This window comes from Rhinatrema bivittatum, chromosome 3 (assembly GCF_901001135.1).
Source record: "Rhinatrema bivittatum chromosome 3, aRhiBiv1.1, whole genome shotgun sequence".
In the NCBI taxonomy this organism is placed as follows: domain Eukaryota; kingdom Metazoa; phylum Chordata; class Amphibia; order Gymnophiona; family Rhinatrematidae; genus Rhinatrema; species Rhinatrema bivittatum.
The window spans coordinates 59,055,219-59,079,800 of NC_042617.1; the positions used below are offsets into that span (position 1 = coordinate 59,055,219).

At 44.9% G+C, this 24,582-nt stretch overlaps 1 protein-coding gene across 1 annotated transcript in view; it reads left to right on the plus strand.

Annotated features, from left to right (window-relative positions):
- Positions 1-24,582, plus strand: part of BICRAL (BRD4 interacting chromatin remodeling complex associated protein like) — a 214,540-nt gene that overhangs the window by 44,267 nt on the left and 145,691 nt on the right. Inside the window, exons 3-5 of the mRNA XM_029593306.1 lie at positions 7,884-7,932; positions 8,023-8,091; positions 9,022-10,722. Coding sequence (XP_029449166.1) covers positions 7,884-7,932; positions 8,023-8,091; positions 9,022-10,722 — 1,819 coding nt within the window. The remainder of the gene's footprint in view (positions 1-7,883; positions 7,933-8,022; positions 8,092-9,021; positions 10,723-24,582) is intronic.

Below are 24,582 nucleotides of genomic sequence, written 5' to 3' on the forward strand. Positions count from 1 at the left end.
GGACATTTGCTACTATGTCCCTGAAAGTCTCATCAATATACCTGTCTGTCTGCCTCAGCTCCTCTAAGTCTGCTACTCTAGCCTCCAGGGATCAGATTCGTTCCCTGAGAGCCAAGAGCTCTTTGCACCGAGTGCACATACAATCTCTCACCGGCGGGTAAAAAAAATCATACATGTGACACTCAATGCAAAAGACTGGAAAGACCCCCTCTTGCTGCTGGACTGCTGCCTTCATCTTAGTTTTATTGAGTTCCTAGTTAAGTTTAGGATACTAAGGGAGTTGGAATTAGAGTACTTTAAATTTACAGGTGAATTTACTAATTAATCAGCTAGTGTCTTACAAGGGGATGATTAAACTTTCAATAAGGACTGGTACAATAGTATGATTTAGATAAGACCCTGATTGATTTTTAATGAGAAAGTGTCTCTTGCCTAAAAATCAGGGGTTAAGTGAGTGGGAAACAGAGACACTAGAATTAATTCTCTCTGGCTTGCTTATTACCTCAGACACACACAAACCCTAAAGAATACATCCCGCTATTTCACCTTTCACCAAACTTTTATAAGTCCAAAGATTTCCCAAAGCTATACTTACCAATCCTCTTTAACCACCATTAAATTGATCTTCACTCAGATAATTGAAGGTTTTAACGGCGCATGATTCCGGTCCTCTTCTACTGCAAAGAGTGCGGGGCCTCTGGAAGCTGAGGCTGTGGTATTCAATCCCTGGATCGCTTGCGGTGACCTCTGGACTCCTCTCCCGGGGGATGCTGGGGCAGTATGCAGATGAGCCTTCCGGTTCTCTTCTACTGTAAAGGGTGCAGGGTCTCTGGAAGCTGGGGCTGTGGTATTCAATCCCTGGATCGCTTGCGGTGACCTCTGGACTCCTCTCCCGGGGGATGCTGGGAGCAGTATGCAGATGAGCCTTTCAGTCCTCTTCTTTGATGATTCTTGGGCAGCATATACTTGTCCCACTTATTTCTTTTTTCATTTCAAGTTTCAGAAGTAATCATAAGGGTCTCTTGTAAAGAAACAATATTACCTTTGAGTTTATTTACACGAGAGAGAATTTTCTTGCGCTTTATTGGCGTGTCCATCCCCGACACATTCCATATTATACATTTAACTTGCATCCCCATTTTGTCAGCTATATTTTATCAATAGCCAGATATATTCATATATGAAATGCTCAACAGTGGCACAAATCGCCCCGTATAGAACTTTTCTGCCACATATTGATAAGAAAGAAAATGGTCTAATAAAAACCCTTTTGGCCATCCAACCAGAATGTTCCCCACCAAATCTCCCTTACCAGCTTTCTTCCCCCTCCCCCTCCCCCACCCCCAACCCCATCTCGCCTTCCCTCTTTCACTCCCTTGATCCCTTATCCCTACCCCAAAAACTCCTAAAAACAAGAAGCAATCTCCCTCCATGAGAGAGAGTCCACATGTGTGTGCACTCAAGTACTATCCCACATCCGCCCTCTATTAGCTATTTCCTTCACCCAACGCTGCAATTATTCAACAACAATTTAACACAAATGTCATGCAGTAAATGTTGTGTCCGTTGCTGCTCGACGCCCTCACTCCGCCCTCTTTACCTCTGTGGTGACTCTCTCCATGTTGCCTGATGACGTAGGGCGCGTGCTCCGATTGATGTACCAGCAAGGGCGCGAACCTCTGGGGCGTCCCCCTGGGATGACGTCATCCGCTTCCAATATAAAAGGTCTCAGTATTCGCTAATGAATCAAGTTAGCAAGGGGATTGCTTCGGCTTTTCTCCCAAGCTACTCTGCCTCCTCGGACTTACCAGGGGTACCCGCTCCTTGGGGGCCTTGCTCTCTTTTCTTTATTTCAGATTGCAGATAGGAAGCGGTACTCGCTCCTCGAGGGCCCATGTTCCTGAACACTCTGAAGATTCTCTACTGCCTGGAAGCTATCGCAGATACATACATTTGTGAGTTATCATCGCTCTCTCAGAGCTTTCCCTGGAACCAGGTACTCTCTCCTTGAGGGCCTAACCCTTTCCAGCTACTGTGCTTCCTTATGTGAGTTTTGTCATCCAGTTCTGGCTATGAACACAGCATACCCTATCTACTCACTATCTATAGTCTACCTACAGCTCAGCTACCCTAGGATCGCTGTTCCAGTACCCGAGGGACTTCAGCTCTGCCGGGCATATCAGCTCACTACTGCTACCTCTGGTGGTTCTACTAACCTGTCTAATAAAAGAACTATCTGTGAGCTCAATACAGTAAAGTGCGGCCGCGGTTACCCTGCTCCTAACCGGCTTTCTACTCACTTTTCGGCCGCATTAGTCCAACCTGCGATACACTATCCCCTTTAACCTACTCCTACCGCGTCCTAAAATCCCCGGGCAACCCCTTCTGCACGCGGCATGTATATTGCATGTAAACGATTGAATTAGCTGTTCCCTACCATCCAGTAACGCGCGTCCCGACTAACGCTATTTTACCCTGCCGTTTTGCCGCGCGTTTAACCTGCTAACTTTCCCCCAGCCCCCGCTTTCCTGCCCTGGCCGCGTCCATGGGTGCTGGTCTCCGGGGCAGCCCCAGTCCTCTCTCCTCCTCCCGAAGCAAAAAAAAAAAAAAAAAAAAGCGAAAAAAAAAAGTTGCAAGAGAGCGGGATTGTCAGCCCTCTCCCCTTCTCCCGAAGCAAGCAACCAAAGCGGAAAAAACGAAAAAAAAAAAAAAAAAAGTAGCAAGAGAGCGAGGGGAGCAGCAGCCCCCCTCCGGACATCGGAGAGGACGACCGTGGCTCCCCTCCCCTGCCTCCAGCTGCCCGCGATGATGGACGCCAAAAAGAGAGAGAGGGGAGAGGACGGGCAATCCTACGCTCGGGATTGCCAGTCCTCTCTCCCCTCCTCCCGAGGCAGGCGCGAAAAGCAGCCTTGCTCCGGGAGGAGGGGAGGGGGGACTGGCAGTGTAAAGCGACGAAACGACTTACTTTTTGCAGCCCCCTCCGGACATTGGCGAGGACGACCCCCTCTCCTGCCTCCAGCTGCCCGCGAAGATAGACGCCTGCACGGGCGAAAGCGGCCCCTGTTCGTGCAATTGGGCCGCTCAAGGCGTGACGTCACGACGTTTGGCGTCACGGCATGTGACGTCACGTCTTGAGCGGCCCAATTGCATGAACAGGGGCCGTTTTCGCCCGTGCAGGCGTCCATCTTCATGGGCAGCTGGAGGCAGGAGAGGGGAGCCACGGTCATCCTTGCCGATGTCCGGAGGGGGGCTGCAAAAAGTAAGTCGCTTCATCGCTTTACACTGCCAGTCCCCCCTCCCCTCCTCCCGGAGCAAGGCTGCTTTTCTCGCCCTGCTTCGGGAGGAGGGGAGGGGGGACTGGCAATCCCGAGCGTAGGATTGCCCGTCCTCTCTCCCCTCGGTCTTGCTACTTTTTTTTTCGCTTTACACTGCCAGTCCTGTCTCCCCTCCTCCCGGAGCAAGGCTGCTTTTCGCGCCTTGCTTCGGGAGGAGGGGAGAGGGCTGACAATCCCGAGCGTCTGAGAACTGGCCACTTCCTGGTACCTGTCATTTCAAATGACATTTGAAATGACAGATACCAGCGTGTCCGTGAAGCGTTAGGCCCGCGCACCCAGGTTACTGTATAGGCGCTCTATACAGTAAAATGGGTTGCGCAGGCCTAACGCTTCACAGACGCTTCTTAGACGCAGCTTGCATTTGCAAGCTATTTACATACAGGATCGAGCGGTAGGTGAGCTGCACTGTGCGTGCGGCAACTGCGGGTGCGCCGGGCACTAACGCAGCTCTTTCTACCGCTCGGTACTGGATTGACCTGTGTGTCTGGCTCCATACCCAAGCCTAGCCGGTGGTCCCTCTCAGGATATCCTCCTGGGGCGCAGTCATCTGCCATCGGCCCAAGGATCCACCTATCTTCATTCCTCTACAGCTGAGTGCCCTCTCCAAGCACTCCGCTGGTAACAGATTGCTACTCCTTCCCCATCAGGAGTCTTCAGCAACAGATTCATAACAGATTGCTAACTCCGCAGTCTATACCTTAACCGATTTGTTAACTACTCCCTCTACAGGAGCTGAGCATATCAGTTTGCTAACTCCTCCTTCCACAGGAGCCAGTTCATAACAGATTGCTAACTCCTCTCTCTACAGGAGCCGATTCATAACAGATTGCTAACTCCTCCCTTCTTGAGGAGTAGAGCATAACAGTAAATATTGTGGGAGAAATGCAATTTCTCTCAGAGGGATACTGAGCTACAATGTGGACTCCCCTGATTATATCCTTTCCAGAAATGATTTATTTATTTATTTAAAAAGCTTTTATATACCGAAAGCAGTTTGCACATCGTATCAGTTTACAAGGAACAAATTACAAAGAAAGATTAGAACATAGTTTACAAGAACAAATGACAAAGAACGATTAGAAAACAAAATAACAGCATGATGTGAGAAAAAAATTATAGTACAATAATTATGAGCAACGCGTGAAAGATGAAATATATAGGGGCGGATTTTAAAAGGAGCGCGAATAGCCTACTTTTGTTTGCGCTCCAGGCGCAAACAAAAGTACGCTGGATTTTAGTAGATACGCGCGGAGCCGCGCGTATCTGCTAAAAACCTGGATCGGCGTGCGCAAGGCTATGGATTTTGTATAGCCGGCGCGCGCCGAGCCGCGCAGCCTACCCCCGTTCCCTCCAAGGCCGCTCCGAAATTGGAGCGGCCTCGGAGGGAACTTTCCTTTGCCCTCCCCTCACCTTCCCCTCCCTTCCCCTACCTAACCCACCCGCCCGGCCCCGTCTAAAACCCCCCCTTACCTTTGTCGGGGGATTTACGCCTCCCGGAGGGAGGCGTAAATCCCCGTGTGTCAGCGGGCCTCCTGCGCGCCGGGACGCGACCTGGGGGCGGGACCGGAGGGCGCGGCCACGCCCCTGGGCCACCCCGGGCCGTAGCCACGCCCCCGGGCCCGCCCCCGGAACGCTCCCGACACGCCCCGAAAACGCCGCGTGGTTCGGGCCAGCCCCCGACACGCCCCCGACACGCCCCCTCCGAAAACCCCGGGACTTACGCGAGTCCTGGGGCTCTGCGCGCGCCGGTAGGCCTATGTAAAATAGGCTTACCGGCGCGCAGGGCCCTGCTCGCGTAAATCCGCCCGGTTTTGGGCGGATTTATGCGAGCAGGGCTCTGAAAATCCGCCCCATAGTGTTCATATATTACAGTATAAAATTAGAAAGATTGATTAGCACAAAGATGTGACAGAATGATGATATTTGCAGATCTCCGTTGCATTTTGGTCTTCATGGAAATTCACTGCTTTTCAGCAAATTTCACAGAAGGCTTCAGATCACATGCCTAAACAGCTGTCTTCTCCCTTCATTTGCTACTAAGCTAGTAAAGCAATAAGTAAAATTCAACTATAATTCCAGATAGTTTAAATGGCATTGTCAGCTTCAAGCAATCATAGTCTCAGCCAGTGCCACTCATATAGAAAGTGAAACGAGACATTGAGTCCACAAATACCTTTGCAGCTTCTATGCTATCAAATGCATTTCACCTCCACGCCATATTCTTAAATGAGTAGGAAACTGCAGTGCAAAACGAATTTGCTTTTCAACCAGTGTAGAGCAAATGGGGACAAATGCCTTTCATTGGGTAGAGACTTTGAGAGAATAGTCTTGGAAAATATTGATTTTGTTGTTTTGATACTGCAATTGAGGATTATTTTTATAGGCCTGCAGGTTTGGCTGCTTGTGTGCAAAATTTAACAATCACCCTATTACCACTCTAGGTTGCCGATTGCCAGTTTTTTCACCCCTATTTTATGTGCTCTTTTAATAGCCAGGGGACTTAGCTGCTCTATTAAGCCCAATACTTCAGGTAGCCACATAGTGAATATGTTCGCCAATTTAGAATCCTCTATATCCTCAACGAACCCCACAAATCTTAAATTATTGTGGTGGGAGTGATTTTCTAGTTTGCTGATTTTTTCCCTCCTGCTCCAGCACAAACTTTGCTAGCTTCTGCATCTTCTCCGTCGCTGCTAGAGCGTTATCTTCTATCACTGATATTCGGCCTTCAACAGCACCTAGACAGGTCCAAAGATCAGACAGAGAGTTTTTTAAATTGTTAATTTGGTTTGAAATTGTGTCTAGCATACCCATGATTGCTGCTGTCACTGTTGTGATTTCTTGGATTGCCATCTCTTCAAAAAGGCCTTGTGTAGTCTTTTCCTTTCTGGTGGTCCTTTTGTCCCCAACTAGACTCTACTTTTCTCTTTATTTTGCCAATCTTCCCCGGCATCCCACCCAGTGATTTATTCATATATCGGTCAATGGACATAAGACTCATTGCAGTTATCAATTTTTGAGGTTATAGAGCCTCCGATGTCTGAGATTTCCATGGATGGATGGGGAATAGCACCTGGAGCCCAGTCAGAAAGGTCTGCCTGGGATTACTGCTCATGTGACTCTTCTTTGTTCACACTTTTGTTAAGTATTTTGTTAAGTATTATGTTCTTATGTTCTTACGAGAAGACAACCCCCAAAGGTATAATAATTTTGCCCAGATAGTACTTAAAAGCTTATTTAACTAATTACTTCAACTCTGTCTCTATCCACTCTAAATTCTAGATTGCAGTCCTCAACTTGGAAATCCCCACTTGAGTGGTTGAAATTAGTCCTGCTTGTTCCCAGAGAAAGCAAAATTGCTTACCTCTAACAGGTGTTCTTTGTAGACCAACAGGACAATTCAGCCACACAATCTCACCCACCTTCCACAGAGTTGAAGTTTAGCTTGTAAAAAGACCGAGTATACTCTTGTGGCAATCCCACCCATCTTTCCATAGAGTTGAAGCTTAACTTGTAAAAAGACTGAGGATACTCTTGTGGCAGCGGCTGCACAAGAATGCCCACGCATGCTCAGAAAGACTTCTAGAACTTTCTGAACACTGAGAGAGCATGTTTTGCATTAGCACCATCAGATGATATCACCCAGTTGCATGGCTCAGTTATCCTGCTGTCTATGGAGAATACATGTTCTAGCAGGACTTCCCAAATCTGCCCTGGGTACCCCACAACCAGTTGGGTTTTCAGGATATCCATAATGAATATATGAATGAGATTAATTTACATATCATGGAGACTCAGTATATGCACATTTACCTCATGTACATTTATTGTGGATATCCTGATAACCCGACTGGCTGTGGGGTCCCCAGGACAGGTTTGGGAAGCCCTTTGTTATATATAGGTAAGCAATTTTGCTTTCCTCTGACCCAAACCCATTTCCTGAAATGCCAAATTTGAATGGTTAAAGTATAGTCACCTAGTGAAACTAAGCAGCTATATTTAGCTGTCCTATGTTGGGATATTTTCAGATGCTTAGAATTAGCCAGCTAACTCCTTAGCTGGCTAGATCCCTTAGAAAATTGCTCTCATAATGGCATAAATACAGTGAGGTCGATATTCAAAGATTTATCAGGGTAACTTATGAAATATCTGGACAGAAAACTAAGATTTCAGAATTTCCTCACTGACCAGCTAAATTTTTACCTGGACAAAATTTAGCTGGATAAAAAGAGGCAGTGATGGAGGAGTTCTGAGGGCATGGTTACATTTTAGCCAGTAAGTGCTGGTAATTCAGTACTCCTTGGCTAAAGTCAGCTGGGTAAGTCTGGTGGGAAAAATACCTGTCCTAAAGTGACCTGGATAACTTTATCCGGTGAATTTTAACCAGGTATTCAGTGGAACACTTATCCAGCTATGTTTTGCTGAATATCTGTTATTCAAGTTATTCAAGTAACTTTCCTGCTCACTGATCTGCTGAATATTAGACCTCAGTGAAAATTTCAAATATTTCTAATAAGAATGACATTATTTTCTTTTTCTTTTTTAAAGAGATCCTCAGGCATTAAATTATTTTCTACATGGACCTAGCAGTAAATCTGTAAGTAGTCAGCGTATTCTAACAGTATTTCAATGAGAGGAATGATTGATGATTATTAACTTTTATTCTATTTTATTTGCCAATTTACAGACCGACGATGACTTGACTAGTGTAGAATATCCTGCAACCAACTCAAATTCTATTTTTGCCAACTCCAGCGTAAGTACGCTGATTGAAAATATTTATACTATATCAAGAATGATCCTTTCACTAAAAATAAATAGATCAATAATATCAATGTAAGACCATCATAACAGGCATTATCAGGTATTTGCATTTACATGCTTAGTTCATCAGCCTCATACATAATCATTGGTCTTATGTAATAGTCTTGCTTATCATTTTTGTTTCATTATTTTATGCACTAAAATCTCTTTGTCAGTTCTCAATAGTTGAAAAACATCACAAAACAATTATATTCTTCTTTTGTTGTCCTTATTGCAGTAATAATGCTAATGGTTATACAACCTCTGCCTTCATAATGCCCCTTCAATTCGCCCGACTCAGGACTGTTTTTCGAACCAACAGTTCTTCTTTAGGGGAATAGTCCAACTCATAAATTATTTTCATGGTTAGCAGCATCTCTTGCACTCACAAAATGGTGAAAATGAAATAAAAATTACAAGATAGACTGTTACATGATTATATATGAGGCTGATGGACTAAGCATGTAAATGCAAATACCTGATGATGCCTGTTATGATGGTCTTTCATTGATATTATCAATCTATTTATTTTTAGTGAAAGGATCATTCTTGATATAGTGTGTTAATATCCTTTCTAAAAATATCTTTTTTGGATTAGTTTCATCTGAAAATATTTATATGCAGATTTTTACCTCTCTTATGTCTGAGTCTTCGCAGAGTGAATTCTGTAAGAGTAAATTGTTAAATTAAAAAAAAAAATTCATGATGGCATGTATCCATTGTCAGGTTATGTACATTTCCCCTGTCTACAACTGATGTGTAAAGCAGAATTAGTAATGGGGATATTATGTGAAGATTTTCTACAGAAAATAATTATGACCAACTTAATGCACCTTGTTATACTTTTAACAGCACAAATTTTGATGGCTGTTTCTTATTACAGAATACTGATCCTAAGTCATCCATCAAAGGAGGAAGCATTCAACTTGGAGAAGGATCCAGTGATGGACTGCAATTATCAAGTAGCCTTCAGTTTCTTGAAGATGACCTTGAATCTTCTTCTTTACCTGATCTCAGTGAGGATCAACCTTTCGATATTCTTCAGAAATCCCTGCAGGAGGCCAATATTACAGAACAGAATTTGGCAGAAGAGGCATATTTGGATGCCAGTATAGGTTCTAACCAACAGTTTACTCAATCTCAGCTTCATCCTTCCTCCTCAACACCCTTTACTCAGGCTTCTAATGTTTCTAATTACTCAGGTCAGACACTGCATCCCATAGGACTTACTCATGTGCCTGTTGTTCAACATCCAGTTGGAGCATCTTTTGCAAGCAATACAGTTGGTGTGCAACATGGTTTTATGCAACAGGTGGGAATTAGTGTTCCCAGTCAACATTTGTCCAGTACTAATCAGATTAGTGGATCTGGGCAAATACAGTTAATTGGTTCATTTAACAATCCACCTTCTATGATGACCATTAATAATCCTGATGGATCTCAAATTATATTGAAAGGCAGTGGGCAGCAAGCATCTGCAAATATGAGTGGTGGACTATTAGTTCACAGACAGACTCCTAATGGAAATTCAATGTTTGGAAATTCAAATTCAAACCCAGCAGGACAGACGCTAACTGTTCCATTTGGCAGTGCTAATTTTCAGACATCTTTGCCTGTCCATAACATTATTATACAGAGAGGTTTAGCTCCAAATGCTAATAAAATACCTATTAATATCCAACCAAAACCTATTCAGATGGGTCAGCAAACAGCTTACAGTGTGAATAACTTAGGAATACAGCAACATCATATACCGCAAGGAATTCCTTTCACTTCAGCACATTCGCCTCAGAGTTCAGTAGCTGGTCCTCAGATGAATGCTAATATTGGTAGTCAACAAAATTCAAGAAAATCAGTCACTCCACAAACAGGCGGTAATACAGGAGGTAACATTGTTATCCATTCTCCTATGGGACAGCCTCACATGCATCAAAATCAGTTTCTTATTCCTACAGGCCTCTCAGTAAATTCTAACTCAGTTCACCATGTCCAGACCATAAACGGACAACTTCTTCAGACACAACCAACACATCTTGTTCCCAGTCAAGTTCCTGCTGACCATGTTATGCTGAACAGAAACTCTACCAGCCTAGTCAGGGCCAACCAGTCTTATACCGGACAGATGCTGAACAACCAGAATGCTGGTGTACAACTGGTATCTGGTCAGACATTCACAGGTCCTGGAAACCAAGTTATAGTAAGTCATGGAACATCTCAAATTGTTGGTGGACAGTTGCCATTGCAGCAAGCATCTCCTACTTTATTACATTTATCACCCAGTCAAGGCAATATCCCTCCAGGAAGATCAAATTTCACTACATTATCGACTGGACAACCTTCAGTGCCCAGTATGCCGGTACCTAATCGGTTCACTGTTGTCAGTTCTGGCACAGTCCATCATAATTTGGGGCCACCACTTCAGACTGTTGCATCAGGATCAAATTTTATTGGAGATCAACTTGTCCAGCAGAATAGAACGCAAGTTTCAGTCAGTGTATCACATCGTCTTCCAGTTCCCTCTTCCAAATCTACTTACAGTCATACATCGGTTGCAGTGGCTCAGCAGCCACTTCCCTGTTGTCAGGTATGACCAATTAAGTTCCTGTTAAATCACAGGAACTACACTGTTGTAGTCATACAATATTATGCTTGCATAGTGAAATGTTAATTTTTCTTGCTAGGCTTGCTATAGACAATTACATTAGACTATATCAGGGTTTTCAAAATGTTTACTAACTCTTATGTTTGTAATTATTACGAATTACAAAACCACTAAAATATATTTGCCAAACAAAGCCGGGGAATCACCTCTAAGATCTATTTTCAAGCATCATTTAAATATAACCCAGAGAAATTTTGTAATCTTGAATTGCTCAGCTACAGATGTGTAGTTCTGTTATTTTGAGCTATACATTCTCCATCGATACATAGGATGAATTAGCCATTACATGTGGGATGGTGTTATTTGACAATGTCGACACACACCCAGCTCTCAGAGCTAAATAAAGACTTTACTGAGTGTGTACAGAAGTTCAGGGCACACACTCTGCCTCATGAGCCCTTCAGTATTTCTTTGTGTGAGCTACTGCATGGACATGTCCCAGTTTCTCTTTTTAAAATATTTTTGCTTTTTGGGGCCTAGTGCCCTATCTGCCTTGTTGCTTGAAAATTCCTATGCCATTGCCTTCACAGTTTCTCAATTTGTCCAGCTCAGTTCGGACTTATCCAAACAAATGGTGGGATTTGAAAATCCTGTTGTGCTGACCAGTCTCGAGATAGCTGAATAACTGTTTATCCAGCTAGCTCAGGGACGTTCCGGGGCAGAGCTGGCTAAATTATCTGGATTAATGCCAATTTTCAGCATTATCTGGCTATCATGGCCAGATAACTTTAGGGCTGCTGAAAATCAATTCCATACGGGCCGATACAGTAAAGTCCACGGGAGAGCGGGCGAACGCCCAGGCCACTCTCCTGTGCGCGCGATTCAGTATGCAGATTAGGCCCGGCGGTAAAAACAGGTAAAAGGAGGCGCTAGGGACACTAGTGCGTCCCTAGCGCCTCCTTTTGGACCGGAGCGGCGGCTGTCAGCTGGTTTGACAGCTGACGTTCAATTTTGCCGGCATCGGTTCTCGAGCCTGCTGACAGCCACAGGTTCGGAAACCAGACGCCGGCAAAATTGAGCATCCGGTTTTCGACCCGCAAGCCGCGGGCCGCCTTCACATTTTTTTTTTTTTGGTAACTTTCGGGACCTCAGACTTAATATCGCCATGATATTAAGTCGGAGGGTGCACAGAAAAGCAGTGGATTTTAAAACCCGGTGTGCATGTGCACGTGGTCATCGGATTTTATAACATGTGCGCACCGGCATGTGCATGTTATAAAAAACCGGCACGTCCTTGTATACGCGCCGGGAACCACGCACAGATGGACGCACACGCGCTGCTTTTAAAATCAACCCCTATGTATCCAGAAGCTAAATCCCTTGATGAAATAGTCAGATCCCCATCAAGTAGTGGAAGACATGGAGCAAGAGTAGTCTTGCTCCGTGCCTCACCTCCTGCCTCGTAGAGGTGATGAGTAGTATTGGGGATGTTGTATGCTAAACATATATAATAAATAAGATCTGGTGAAGAAGGGAATGAAGCTGTGATATGACGCTGAGTAGTGGTGCTGTTACCACTTAGCAATGGTGGGAGAAGCCTGAAACAAACAAAATTTGTAGTATGATATGGGGCCTGCAGCTCATTTTGGGCATTGAAACATAGAAACATAGAAACATAGAAATGACGGCAGAAGAAGACCAAACGGCCCATCCAGTCTGCCCAGCAAGCTTCACATTTTTTTCTCATACTTATCTGTTTCTCTTAGCTCTTTGGTTCTATTTCCCTTCCACCCCCACCATTAATGTAGAGAACAGTGATGGAGCTGCAACCAAGTGAAATATCAAGCTTGATTAGTTATGGGTAGTAGGGGAAGTAACCGCCGCAATAAGCAAGCTACACCCATGCTTATTTGTTTTACCCAGACTGTGTTATTCAGCCCTTATTGGTTGTTTTTCTTCTCCCCTGCCGTTGAAGCAGGGAGCTATGCTGGATATGCGTGTAGTATCAGTTTTTTTTCTCCCCTGCCGTTGAAGCAGAGAGCTATGCTGGATATGCGTGAAATATCAGTTTTTCTTCTCCCCTGCCGTTGAAGCAGGATATGCATTGAAAGTGAAGTATCAGGCTTATTTGGTTTGGGGTAGTAACCGCCGTAACAAGCCAGCTACTCCCTGCTTTGTGAGTGCGAATCCTTTTTTCTTCTCCCCTGCTGTTGAAGCAGAGAGCTATGCTGGATATGCGTGAAGTATCAGTTTTTCTTCTCCCCTGCCGTTGAAGCAGAGAGCTATGCTGGATATGCGTGAAGTATCAGTTTTTTTCTCCCCTGCCGTTGAAGCAGAGAGCTATGCTGGATATGCGTGAAGTATCAGTTTTTCTTCTCCCCTGCCGTTGAAGCAGGGAGCTATGCTGGATATGCATGAAGTATCAGTTTTTCTTCTCCCCTGCCGTTGAAGCAGAGAGCTATGCTGGATATGCGTGAAGTATCAGTTTTTCTTCTCCCCTGTCGTTGAAGCAGAGAGCTATGCTGGATATGCATTGAAAGTGAAGTATCAGGCTTATTTGGTTTGGGGTAGTAACCGCCGTAACAAGCCAGCTACTCCCCACTTTGTGAGTGCGAATCCTTTTTTCCACATTTCCTCTTGCTGTTGTAGCTTAGAGCGATGTTGGAGTCACAGTAACCATGTGTATGTTTATTGAATAAGGGTATTATCTCCAGGCAGTAGCCGTCATTCTGGCGAGCCACCCACTCTTTATTGACGGCCTCTTGATTTTATGGATCCACAGTGTTTATCCCACGCCCCTTTGAAGTCCTTCACAGTTCTGGTCTTCACCACTTCCTTCGGAAGGGCATTCCAGGCATCCACCACCCTCTCCGTGAAGAAATACTTCCTGACATTGGTTCTGAATCTTCCTCCCTGGAGCTTCAAATCGTGACCCCTGGTTCTGCTGATTTTTTTCCTATGGAAAAGGTTTGTCGTTGTCTTTGGATCATTAAAACCTTTCAAGTATCTGAAAGTCTGTATCATATCACCTCTGCTCCTCCTTTCCTCCAGGGTGTACATATTTAGATTCTTCAATCTCTCCTCATAAGTCATTTGATGAAGACCTTCCACCTTTTTGGTCACCCTTCTCTGGACCGCCTCCATCTTGTCTCTGTCTCTTCGGAGATACGGTCTCCAGAACTGAACACAATACTCCAGGTGAGGTCTCACCAAGGACCTGTACAAGGGGATAATCACTTCCCTTTTCTTACTCGATATTCCTCTCTCTATGCAGCCCAGCATTCTTCTGGCTTTAGCTATCGCCTTGTCACATTGTTTCGCCGACTTCAGATCATTAGACACCATCACCCCAAGGTCTCTCTCCTGCTCCGTGCACATCAGCCTTTCTCCCCCCATCGAATACAGTTCATTCGGATTTCCACTCCCCATATGCATGACTTTGCACTTCTTGGCATTGAATGTCAGCTGCCATGTCTTCGACCACTCTTCCATCTTCCTTAAATCCCGTCTCATTCTCTTCACTCCTTCCGGCGTGTCCACTCTGTTGCAGATCTTAGTGTCATCCGCAAAAAGACATACCTTACCTTCTATCCCTTCCGCAATGTCGCTCACAAAGATATTGAAAAGGACCGGTCCCAACACCGATCCCTGCGGTACACCGCTTAAAACCGCTCTCTCTTCAGAGAGATTTTGTCCATCATGTGACCAGGATCCTGAGCCGGTGCTGCTGGGCTGCTCAGGCACTTTCTCCCTCCTGGCTCATTTAAAGTAGGGGGTGGGGCACCTCCAGTCTGTTCTCAGATGTGGGAGGAGGCAGCTCTGGCACAGCTTCATCACAACTTGATCCCTAAGAACCTTCATTTGGAATCTTCTTTGGGGAAGTAGGGATTAAGGCCACGCCTTCCGGGGAAGGCCCAGGAACCTTGGGCTTAATTTCCTTCAACTCAACAGGGGTTTTCACTGGATTTCGTGGTATTCGTTCACCAGGTCTTCTGTGAAATGCAGAACCTGGGGTCAGGGGATCTTTCCTTTTTTTCCTGCTTAAGGTACTCATGGGACCTAAAGGAATCAGCACTAAAAAGAATAAGGACAGGAAGAGGCTTGGCTCTTTCCATTTGAGTGAGTGAGTGGCATCAGCCTTTGTTCAGATGGATCATATTATAATGTAATCAGAATTATTGTTTATATATATATATATCATGTTTTAATTGGATTATGTTTTGTTTATTATATTTTGGTTGTACACCAATCACATTGGTCAGATTTCTGGAGTGCAGTATATAAGGTTTTAGAAATAAATAAATAAATAAATAAGGGTTTCAGGTTCTTCAACCATTTCAGTTACACCGGATTTAAGGGAAGGATCTTGGTCAGGGGACAATTCTAACTATAGTAGCCTGGCTAATTCCTAGGATGAAGGGGAACTTTCATCCAGGGAGGAGGAATCCTTGGTGATAAAATTATTTAGGAAGGAGGAGTGCTCATCCCTCATTTCAGATATTCTATCCTTCCTTAAGATTTTGAGCTCTAAGGCAGAGAACCTGACTAAAGGAGACCCTATATTGCTGGGGGTGTGCAAGCATCCCCCCAAGGCCTTTCCCCTTCATGAGGTTCTTAAGAATATGGTTTTAACAGAATGGAATACCTCTTGGGGAATCTTAAAGGCAGTAAGTCTCTTAAGTAGATTACGTCCCCCTTATATATATGTATCGTATTTATAGTAGTTTGTTGGTCTAGGGATATGATTCTCGCTTTGAGTGAGAGACGTCCTGGGTTCATATCCCAGATGAGCCTTTTCATTTACACGTGTTTCTCTTTTACAGATTCTCAAATTTCCACTGGGTGAAGGGAGCTGTAGATCCTGTACTAGTCAAGATTTTTCCACTGCTTATTCCTGGGATAAGCAGCATGGAATTGATCAACCTTTTGGGGTCCTGCCAGGTACTTGTGACCTGGATTGGCCATTATTGGAAACAGGGTGATGGACCTTAGGTCTGACCCAGTATGGTAAATTTTATGTTCTTATGGAGGAATATGAGAACCACCTGATCCGTTTTGTATGTGAAACTTTTGATACAGCGGCCAGGACTTTGACTGTTTCTATAGGGACCCAAAGGCTTGTGTGGTTGCAAGCAAGCAGACTTTGAGAGGGGTGACAAAGTTCAAGAGATGTTGGCTGGTTAAGGAGCATTATTCAACCTTACAATTTATCATCTGCAGTGGAGGATCAATCAGCTTCTGCCTAATAGCAGTACTTCGCTTTCATAGAACTCCCTTCCACCCTTTTCTTCATCATCAAACTCCTCCCATTCTTCAGCAGCTGCTTGCTCAAGATTAGCAGAAGGAAAAATGTCAGCCTTACCATCAAATTTCTCAACTGTTCGTCCTTTGATCCTAATAGATTGGAAAAAGCAGTTGCCAAATGAAATCTGACCAATTTGCTAGTGAACTGTACAGTGCACAGTTATGCACTGGCTGGCTTACAGATTAGAGACTCTGTTAAGGCTCATTAAGTGAGAACCATGGTGACTTCATTGGCTTATTTCAGGGCCATTTCCATTGAAAACCTTTGCAAAACTACTGCAGTACTTTGTCGTTTGTTCACAGCTTCATATCCCACCACTGTCTGGATAGCATATCCCAAGGAGACAGTAACTTTGGACAAGCAGTTTTGTACAGCATGTTCACTCAGTAGTCCACTCTCCTCTGGTGGAGCTGAATTGTCTTTAAGTAAGTGCTTCATCATTTCATTCCTTCTGCTTGGGAATCCCCATACATAATGGCTAATTCATGCCTGCTTGACAACGGAGACAGCAAGCTTGCTTACCTGTAAACAGGGATCTCCATAGACAGCAAGATGAATTATCCATTCTTAATATCAGCCCACCTCCCTGGAGCGTCATCTGTTTTGCTAAAGCTTAAGCCCTGGAAGAAGCTGAGGGACTCATGAAAAAGTGTGCGCATGCAAGAACTCCTGCAAACGCTCAGTGACATTTTTATTGAGTCCTGAGAGCTGGGTATGTGTCTATACTGTTGAATGTCATCATCCCATGCGTAATGGCTAATTCATCCTGCTGTCTACAGAGAACCCTGTTTATTGGTAAGCAAACTTGTGTTACTTTTGAGTAGAAAATTCCACCTCCAGTATAAAATTAGGTTAGCTATGTTGAAATGTTTCTTAAAGCGAGATGTATTTATGGGGCTTGGATGTCAGATATTGTTATAAAGTTGCTTGGTTTATATTGCATCCAAAAGGTTTTCATTTAAGAGTCTAGGGTGGCCAATTTTTCCACAGACCTGGACTGGACACGAGGGGGAGGAAGGGAGCCCTTGATTTGCATAATTTTATCCCATGATCCTACATGTGGATAAAGATGAACTAGCTGGTAGATGTAGTGTATTTGGATTTTCAAAAGGCGTTTGACAAAGTCCCTCATGTGAAGCTTCTAAGAAAACTAAAAAGTCATGGGATAGAAGGCGATGACCTTTCGTGGATTACAAACTGGTTAAAAGACAGGAAACAGAGAGTAGGATTAAATGGTTAATTTTCTCATTGGAAAAGGGTAAACAGTGAAGTGCCTCAGGAATCTGTACTTGGACCGGTACTTTTCAATATATTTATAAATGATCTGGAAAAGAATATGACGAGTGAGGTTATCAAATTTGCAGATTATACAAAATTATTCAGAGTAGTTAAGTCACAAGCAGATTGTGATAAATTACAGAAGGACCTTGCGAGACTGGAAGATTGGGCATGCAAATGGCAGATGAAATTTAATGTGGACAAAAGCAAGGTGTTGCATATAGGGAAAAATAACCCATGCTGTAGTTTCACAATGTTAGGTTCTATATTAGGAGTTACCACCCAGGAAACAGATCTAGGCATCATAGTGTATAATATATTGAAATCGTCAGCTTAGTGTGCTGCGGCAGACAAAAAAGCAAACAATGTTAAGAATTATTAGGAAGGGAATGGTGAATAAAACAGAAAATGGCATAATGCCTCTGTATCGCTCCATGGTGAGACTGCACCTTGATTACAGTGTACAATTCTAATCACCGCATCTCAAAAAGATATAGTTGCATTGGAGAAGGTACAGAGAAGGGCGACCAAAATGATAAAGGGGATGGAACAGCTCCCCTATGAGGAAAGCTAAAAAGGTTAGGGCTGTTATCCCAGGACAAGCAGGATGCTAGTCCTCACATATGAGGTGACATCAGTAGTGGAACCCTGTACAGAAAAACTTCTGTCAAAGTTTCTAGAACCTTTTGACTGGCACGGTGTGCCCACTGAGCATGCTCAGCATGCCATGATATTCTCAGCCACAGGGGTATCCGTTCAGTCTTCTTTTTTCCGCGAAGCAATTAGCCTCACGCTTAATTGGAGTCCTGTGGTGAATTTCACCATATTTCTAAAACAACCGAAAAACTTCAAAACCGCAGGGGGTCTCCCGTTATTTACCATCGCGGTAAATTTTTTCTTTTTCCCGTTAGTTCCGTACCATTTATTAGCCGAAAGTCGTCGAAGCTGTCCGACTTCATAATGGCTACGGGATTTAAGAAATGCCCGATTTGCTGTCGAACAATGTCCATCATGGACCCACACTTGGAGTGTGTGCTCTGTCTTGGTGAGAGACACGATGTCTTAACCTGCCCGAAGTGTGCGGAAATGACGCCGAAGGATGGAGAAATGGAACACCTGTTCCATTTACAATTGATATCTTCAACTTTGACCTCTATGCAGTCGTCTCTGGCTGGAGTGGTCTGCAAAGTCGTCCTGAAGAAAAGACAACCGGATGCAGCGGGTGATAGATCACCAACCCCGTCTATATCCTCGATAAAATCAACATCGGTCATCGAGAAAAGCACCGACCACAAACAGAAGCATCGGCATCGGAGGCCTCACGATCCCGAGACCGACCCAATATCCGGCAGTCCATCGAAGGATCCTGCACCTCCGTCTAAGAAACCTCGGAGAGAGGACACTTCATTGAGGCCTACTACCCCATGACGATCCCCACCGATACCGGTGCCGGGAACCGTACCTCCTCAGGGCTCTGCGGAGGTACTGGAATCGCCTTCACTGCCTCCCCCCATAGCTGCTCTGGTCTCACCAGCTATGTGGGCGGAACTGGACGGCTATATCCGCCAGGCAGTCAGGAATGCGCTCCTCGATGCCTCCATGCCAGCACCGACTCTGCCTTCGAAGCCAGCACCAATGCCAGTGCTGTCTCCATTGATTCCATCGACACCAGTGCTGATGCCATTACCGGATCCATCGATACCGCTACCGATGCCCCTACTGGTTCCGTCCATGGATCCATCGATGCCACTACCGATGCCCTGTCCAGTTCCATCGCCGATGCCATCGATGCCAATACCGATGACATTTCCGCATCCATCATCGATTCCACCGATGCCGATGCCCGATTTTACAAAAATTAGATACAATTATCGGCACAATTCCTACAAAACCTCAGGAACTGCCAATACCACTACTGAGGGGAGAAGATACCATCGAAGAACCACCGATTCCAGATCCAATCCCGGGTCCATTGGGGATTCCACGGCCAATACCACCAATATCACCATTGTTTCCATCGAAACCTAGAGGACAATCATCGATGTCAAAGGTGTCTCGACCTCAAACACCTGATACATGGAAGGATACAGACACTGATACCTCTTCCGAAGAAGTCCTCTTGGAGCCATCTCCTCCAGAGGAATGTAGAAAATCCCCTCCGGAGGACTTATCCTTCTCCAACTTCATCAAGGATATGGCTGACACCATTCCTTTTCAATAACAGTCGGAGGAAGACACTAGGCAAAAAACCCTGGAGGTGTTACAGTTCGTGGACCCTCCTCTGGAGGTTTTAGCCATACCAGTCCACGAGGCACTCGTAGACCTGATGAACAGGTTATGGGAGCATCCCTGCTCCATATCTCCGGTCAACAAGAGGACTGATGTGACATACCTGGTTCAACACATTCCAGGATTCCAGAAGACTCAACTACCTCACCAGTCAGTGGTAGTTGAGTCAGCACAAAAGAAATCAAAAAGACTGAAAACTCATTCCCCAACTCCACCAGGAAGAGACAACAGGTTCCTAGACAACATAGGTAGGAAGATGTTCCAGGGATCCATGTTAATTTCCAGGATTGCGTCCTACCAATTATATATGACACAATACCAACGTAACTTATGGAAGCAAATGCAAGAACTCTCTGAAACTCTTCCTCAGCAAGTTCAGGAGTCTTTCTCTGACATAATTCATAAAGGTCTGGAAGCGGGCAAACACGAGGTTCGTGCAGCATATGTTAGTTTTGAAATGGCATCAAGACTATCAGCTACAGGGGTAAGTGCTCGAAGATGGGCTTGGCTCAAGGCCTCAGATTTGAGACCCGAAATTCAGGAGAAATTGGCTGACCTCCCTTGTGTAGGGGACAACCTTTTCGGAGATAAGGTGAAAGAAGCGGTTTCCCTCCTAAAGGAACACTCAGAAACCCTGAAACAACTATCTTCAGTACCTCAGGAGTCTCAAGTACCATCAAGAAGACTCCCGAGGAAAGAATCCAAGCGTCCATATTATAGGCCTAGGCGTTATTATCCACCTCCTGCCCGGGGACGCTCATCCAGACCAACTCAGAGACCACAGTCTCGTCAACCAAGAGCACCTAGGACTCAACCCCCTCCCCAAACAGGAGCAACATCGGGGTTTTGAGAAACTACCAGAGAGCAGCAGCCTGTCTACCAATCCGACCCCAAGTTTGCCAGTAGGAGGTCGGATCGCTTTCTTCCAACACAATTGGTCTCACATTACAACAGACCAATGGGTACTCTCCATCACATCTCAGGGGTACCACTTAGACTTTCTCACTGTACCAAACGACTCTCCACCCACCTCATTTTGGACAGTAAACAACCAATCCACACTCTTACAAACAGAATTATCCACCCTTCTGAGAGCCAGGGTCGTGGAACCAGTTCCCCGGCCTCAGCAGGGCAGAGGATTCTACTCCCGTTATTTCCTCACTCCAAAGAAAACAGGAGGCCTACGTCCCATCCTAGACCTCAGAAATCTCAACAAATTTCTGAAAAAAGAAAAATTCAGGATGGTTTCTCTGGGCACCATGTTACCTCTACTTCAAAAAGAGATTGGCTCTGTTCTCTGGATCTACAAGATGCTTATGCTCACGTTCCAATATTCCCTCCTCATCGCAAATATCTATGATTCCTAATAGGAAATCAACATTTCCAGTACAGGGTGCTACCATTCGGCCTTGCCTCAGCACCTCGAGTGTTCACAAAGTGTCTAGCAGTGGCAGTTGCCCATCTACACAAGCAGGGTGTACACGTGTTTCCTTACCTGGACGATTAGCTCACAATAACTCTACTCCATTCCTTGGGATTCCTCATCAACTACCAGAAATCCCACTTCACACCATCTCACCTGTTACAATTCATCGGAGCAGAATTAAACACCATAACAGCAAAAGCTTTTCTTCCAAAGGACTGGGCACAGACACTAGCCTCATTAGCAGGCTCTCTACGTGCACGCACACAAATAACAGCTCATCAATGTCTCACTTTATTGGGTCACATGGCCTCCACAGTTCACGTCACTCCTATGGCCAGATTAGCCATGAGTCTCACGCAATGGACACTCAAAACACAATGGATACAAGCCATCCAACCGCTTTCTTATCCAATTCAAGTCACTCAGAAACTAAGATTCTCGCTGCTATGGTGGACAACCATGAACAACTTGCTCAAAGGCCTACCTTTCCAACAACCGATCACGCAAGTGACCTTATCTACAGATGCATCCACCTTAGGGTGGGGAGCACACATTGGTCATCTGCAGACTCAAGGTACTTGGACAAAACTCGAAGCCACATTTCAGATAAACTTCCTAGAGCTTCGAGCTATACGTTATGTGCTGCATGCGTTCAAGGACTGCCTTTCCCACAAGACTGTTCTGATACAAACAGACAACACAGTAGCCATGTGGTACATCAACAAACAGGGAGGTACGGGCTCGTATCTCCTTTGTCAAGAAGCAGCACAGATTTGGGACTGGGCCCTAGCACACTCAATGCTTTTACGGGCCACTTATCTAGCAGGAATTCACAATGTACTGGCGGATCGCCTCGGTCGTCAATTCCATCCTCATGAGTGAACCTCTGATCCAGAAGTGGCGACCAAGATCTTTCAACGTTGGGGCCAACCAACAGTAGACCTCTTTGCATCACAAGTGAATTACAAAGTGGACAATTATTGCTCCCTGTTCAAGCAGAGAAACCGCTTACCCAGGGACGCCTTTGCTCGCCACTGGAATTCAGGCCTTCTATATGCGTATCCCCCGATACCGCTAATAACCAAAACTCTAGTGAAGCTACAACAGGACAAGGGGTCCATGATACTCATAGCCCCGAATTGGCCTCGACAAGTATGGTTTCCCATACTCCTCGACCTCTCGATCAGAGATCCAATTCGCCTGGGCACAGCACCCAATCTCATAACTCAGGATCAGGGCAGGTTGCGTCATCCCAAACTTCAATCCCTATCCCTCACAGCATGGATGTTGAAAGCTTGATTCTACAACCTCTCAATCTTTCAACTAATGTCTCTCAAGTGCTTGTAGCTTCACTTAAACCCTCCACACGAAAGAACTATCGTGCTAAATGGAAAAGGTTTACCACATGGTGCACACAAAATAGTATAAACCCTTTTTCCTGCACTACATCATCTCTGTTAGACTATCTATGGCATCTTTCAGACTCTGGTCTCCAGACCTCATCTGTAAGAGTACATTTAAGTGCAATCTCAGCTTATCATAATCCTATTGGGGATGCACCAATATCAGTACAACCCCTAGTTAGTAGATTTATGAGAGGTTTAATTCAACTTAAACCTCCATACCGACCACCGGTCATGCAATGGGACCTTAATGTGGTCTTAACGAGACTCATGCATTCTCCTTTTGAACCCAGGAATTCCTGTGATGTTAAATTTCTCATTTGGAAGACTATTTTCTTAATAGCCATCACATCTGCAAGAAGGGTTAGTGAGTTACAAGCACTTGTCACATACTCACCCTACACAAAATTCCTACATGATCGAGTGGTACTCTGTACACATCCAAATTTTCTGCCAAAAGTAGTTACAGAATTCCATTTGACTCAATCTATTATCTAACCTACTTTCTTCCCAAGACCACACTCTCATCAAGGAGAGAGGGCTTTACACACCTTGGACTGTAAGCGTGCACTTGCGTACTGCTTAGACCGCACTACAGCCCATAGAAAATCCAACCAGCTCTTTGTTTCTTTTGATCCAAACAAACCTGAAAAAGCAGTGGGCAAGCAAACTCTGTCCAATTGGTTAGCAGATTGCATATAGTTTTGCTATGAAAAAGCAGGCCTTCCTCTCCAAGGGTGAGTAAAGGCACATTCAGTAAGAGCAATGTCAACCTCAGTAGCACACTACTGTTCAGTGCCAATAGCTGACATATGTAAGGCCGCAACATGGAGTTCCCTTTACACCTTTGCGGCCCACTACTGTCTCGACAAGGAAGGACGACAAGATTCAGCCTATGGATAATCTGTCTTAAAGAATTTGTTTCCAGTATAATCCCAACTCCTTCCACATCCAACTTTCGTGATTTCAGGCTGCCTCATTTTTCCCAACAGTACACCAGTTGTTGTACCTGTTGCACAAGTTGTAACGTGTTGGTCCAATACAAAGATGACTCAGCCTGTAGCTTGCTAATCACCCATATGTGAGGACTAGCATCCTGCTTGGCCTGGGATAAAGCAAAATTGCTTACCTTGTAATAGGTGTTATCCCAGGACCGCAGGATATAGTCCTCACGAAACCCACCCACCACCCCGCGGAGTTTGGTCCGATACGTTTTATTATTTTATTTTTGGCTAACGCTAATTGCTACAAAACAGACTGAAGGGAGACTCCTGTGGCTGAAAATATCATGGCACGCTGAACAGGCTCACTGGGCACACTGTGCCAGTCAAAAGTTTCTAGAAACTTTGACAGAAGTTTTTCCGTATAGGGCTCCATTACTGATGTCACCCCATATGTGAGGACTACATCCTGCTGTCCTGGGATAACACCTATTACAAGGTAAGCAATTTTGCTTTCAGCTTGGAGAAGAGATAGCAGAGGTGGGATATGATAGAGATCTTTAAAATCACGAGAGGTCTAGAATGGGTAGATGTGAATCAGTTATTTACTCTTTCGGATAATAGAAGAACTAGGGGGCAGGGCACTCCATGAAGTTAGCAAGTAGTATATTTAAAACTAATCAGAGGAAATTCTTTTTCACTCAACATACAATTAAGCTCTGGAATTTGTTGCCAGAGGATATGGTTAGTGCAGTTTGTGTAGCTAGGTTTAAAAAAGGTTTGAATACGTTCTTGGAGAAGTCCATTAACTGCTATTAATCAAGTTGACTTAGGGATTAGCCACTGCTATTACTGGCATCAGTAGCATGGGATCTTCTTAGTGTTTGGGTAATTGCCAGGTACTTGTAGCCTGGACTGGTCACTGTTGGAAACAGGATGCTGGGCTTGATGGAACCTTGGTCTGACCCAGTATGGCAATTTCTAATGTTCTTACCCTCCAGTTCCTGCCTATACATGCTCTCTTACACACATTCTCACTCCCTTCCTCTCTTATACATTTCTCATTTAGACTAGGCCTCCCCATACAAAATTCACTTGCACCTTGGTGACAAGTCAGAAACGGAGTACAAGTCCGCCCACAGCATCACCGTGCATCTTTACACCCTGCCTGCAAGTGTTCCTCCATGGGATCCCAGCTCT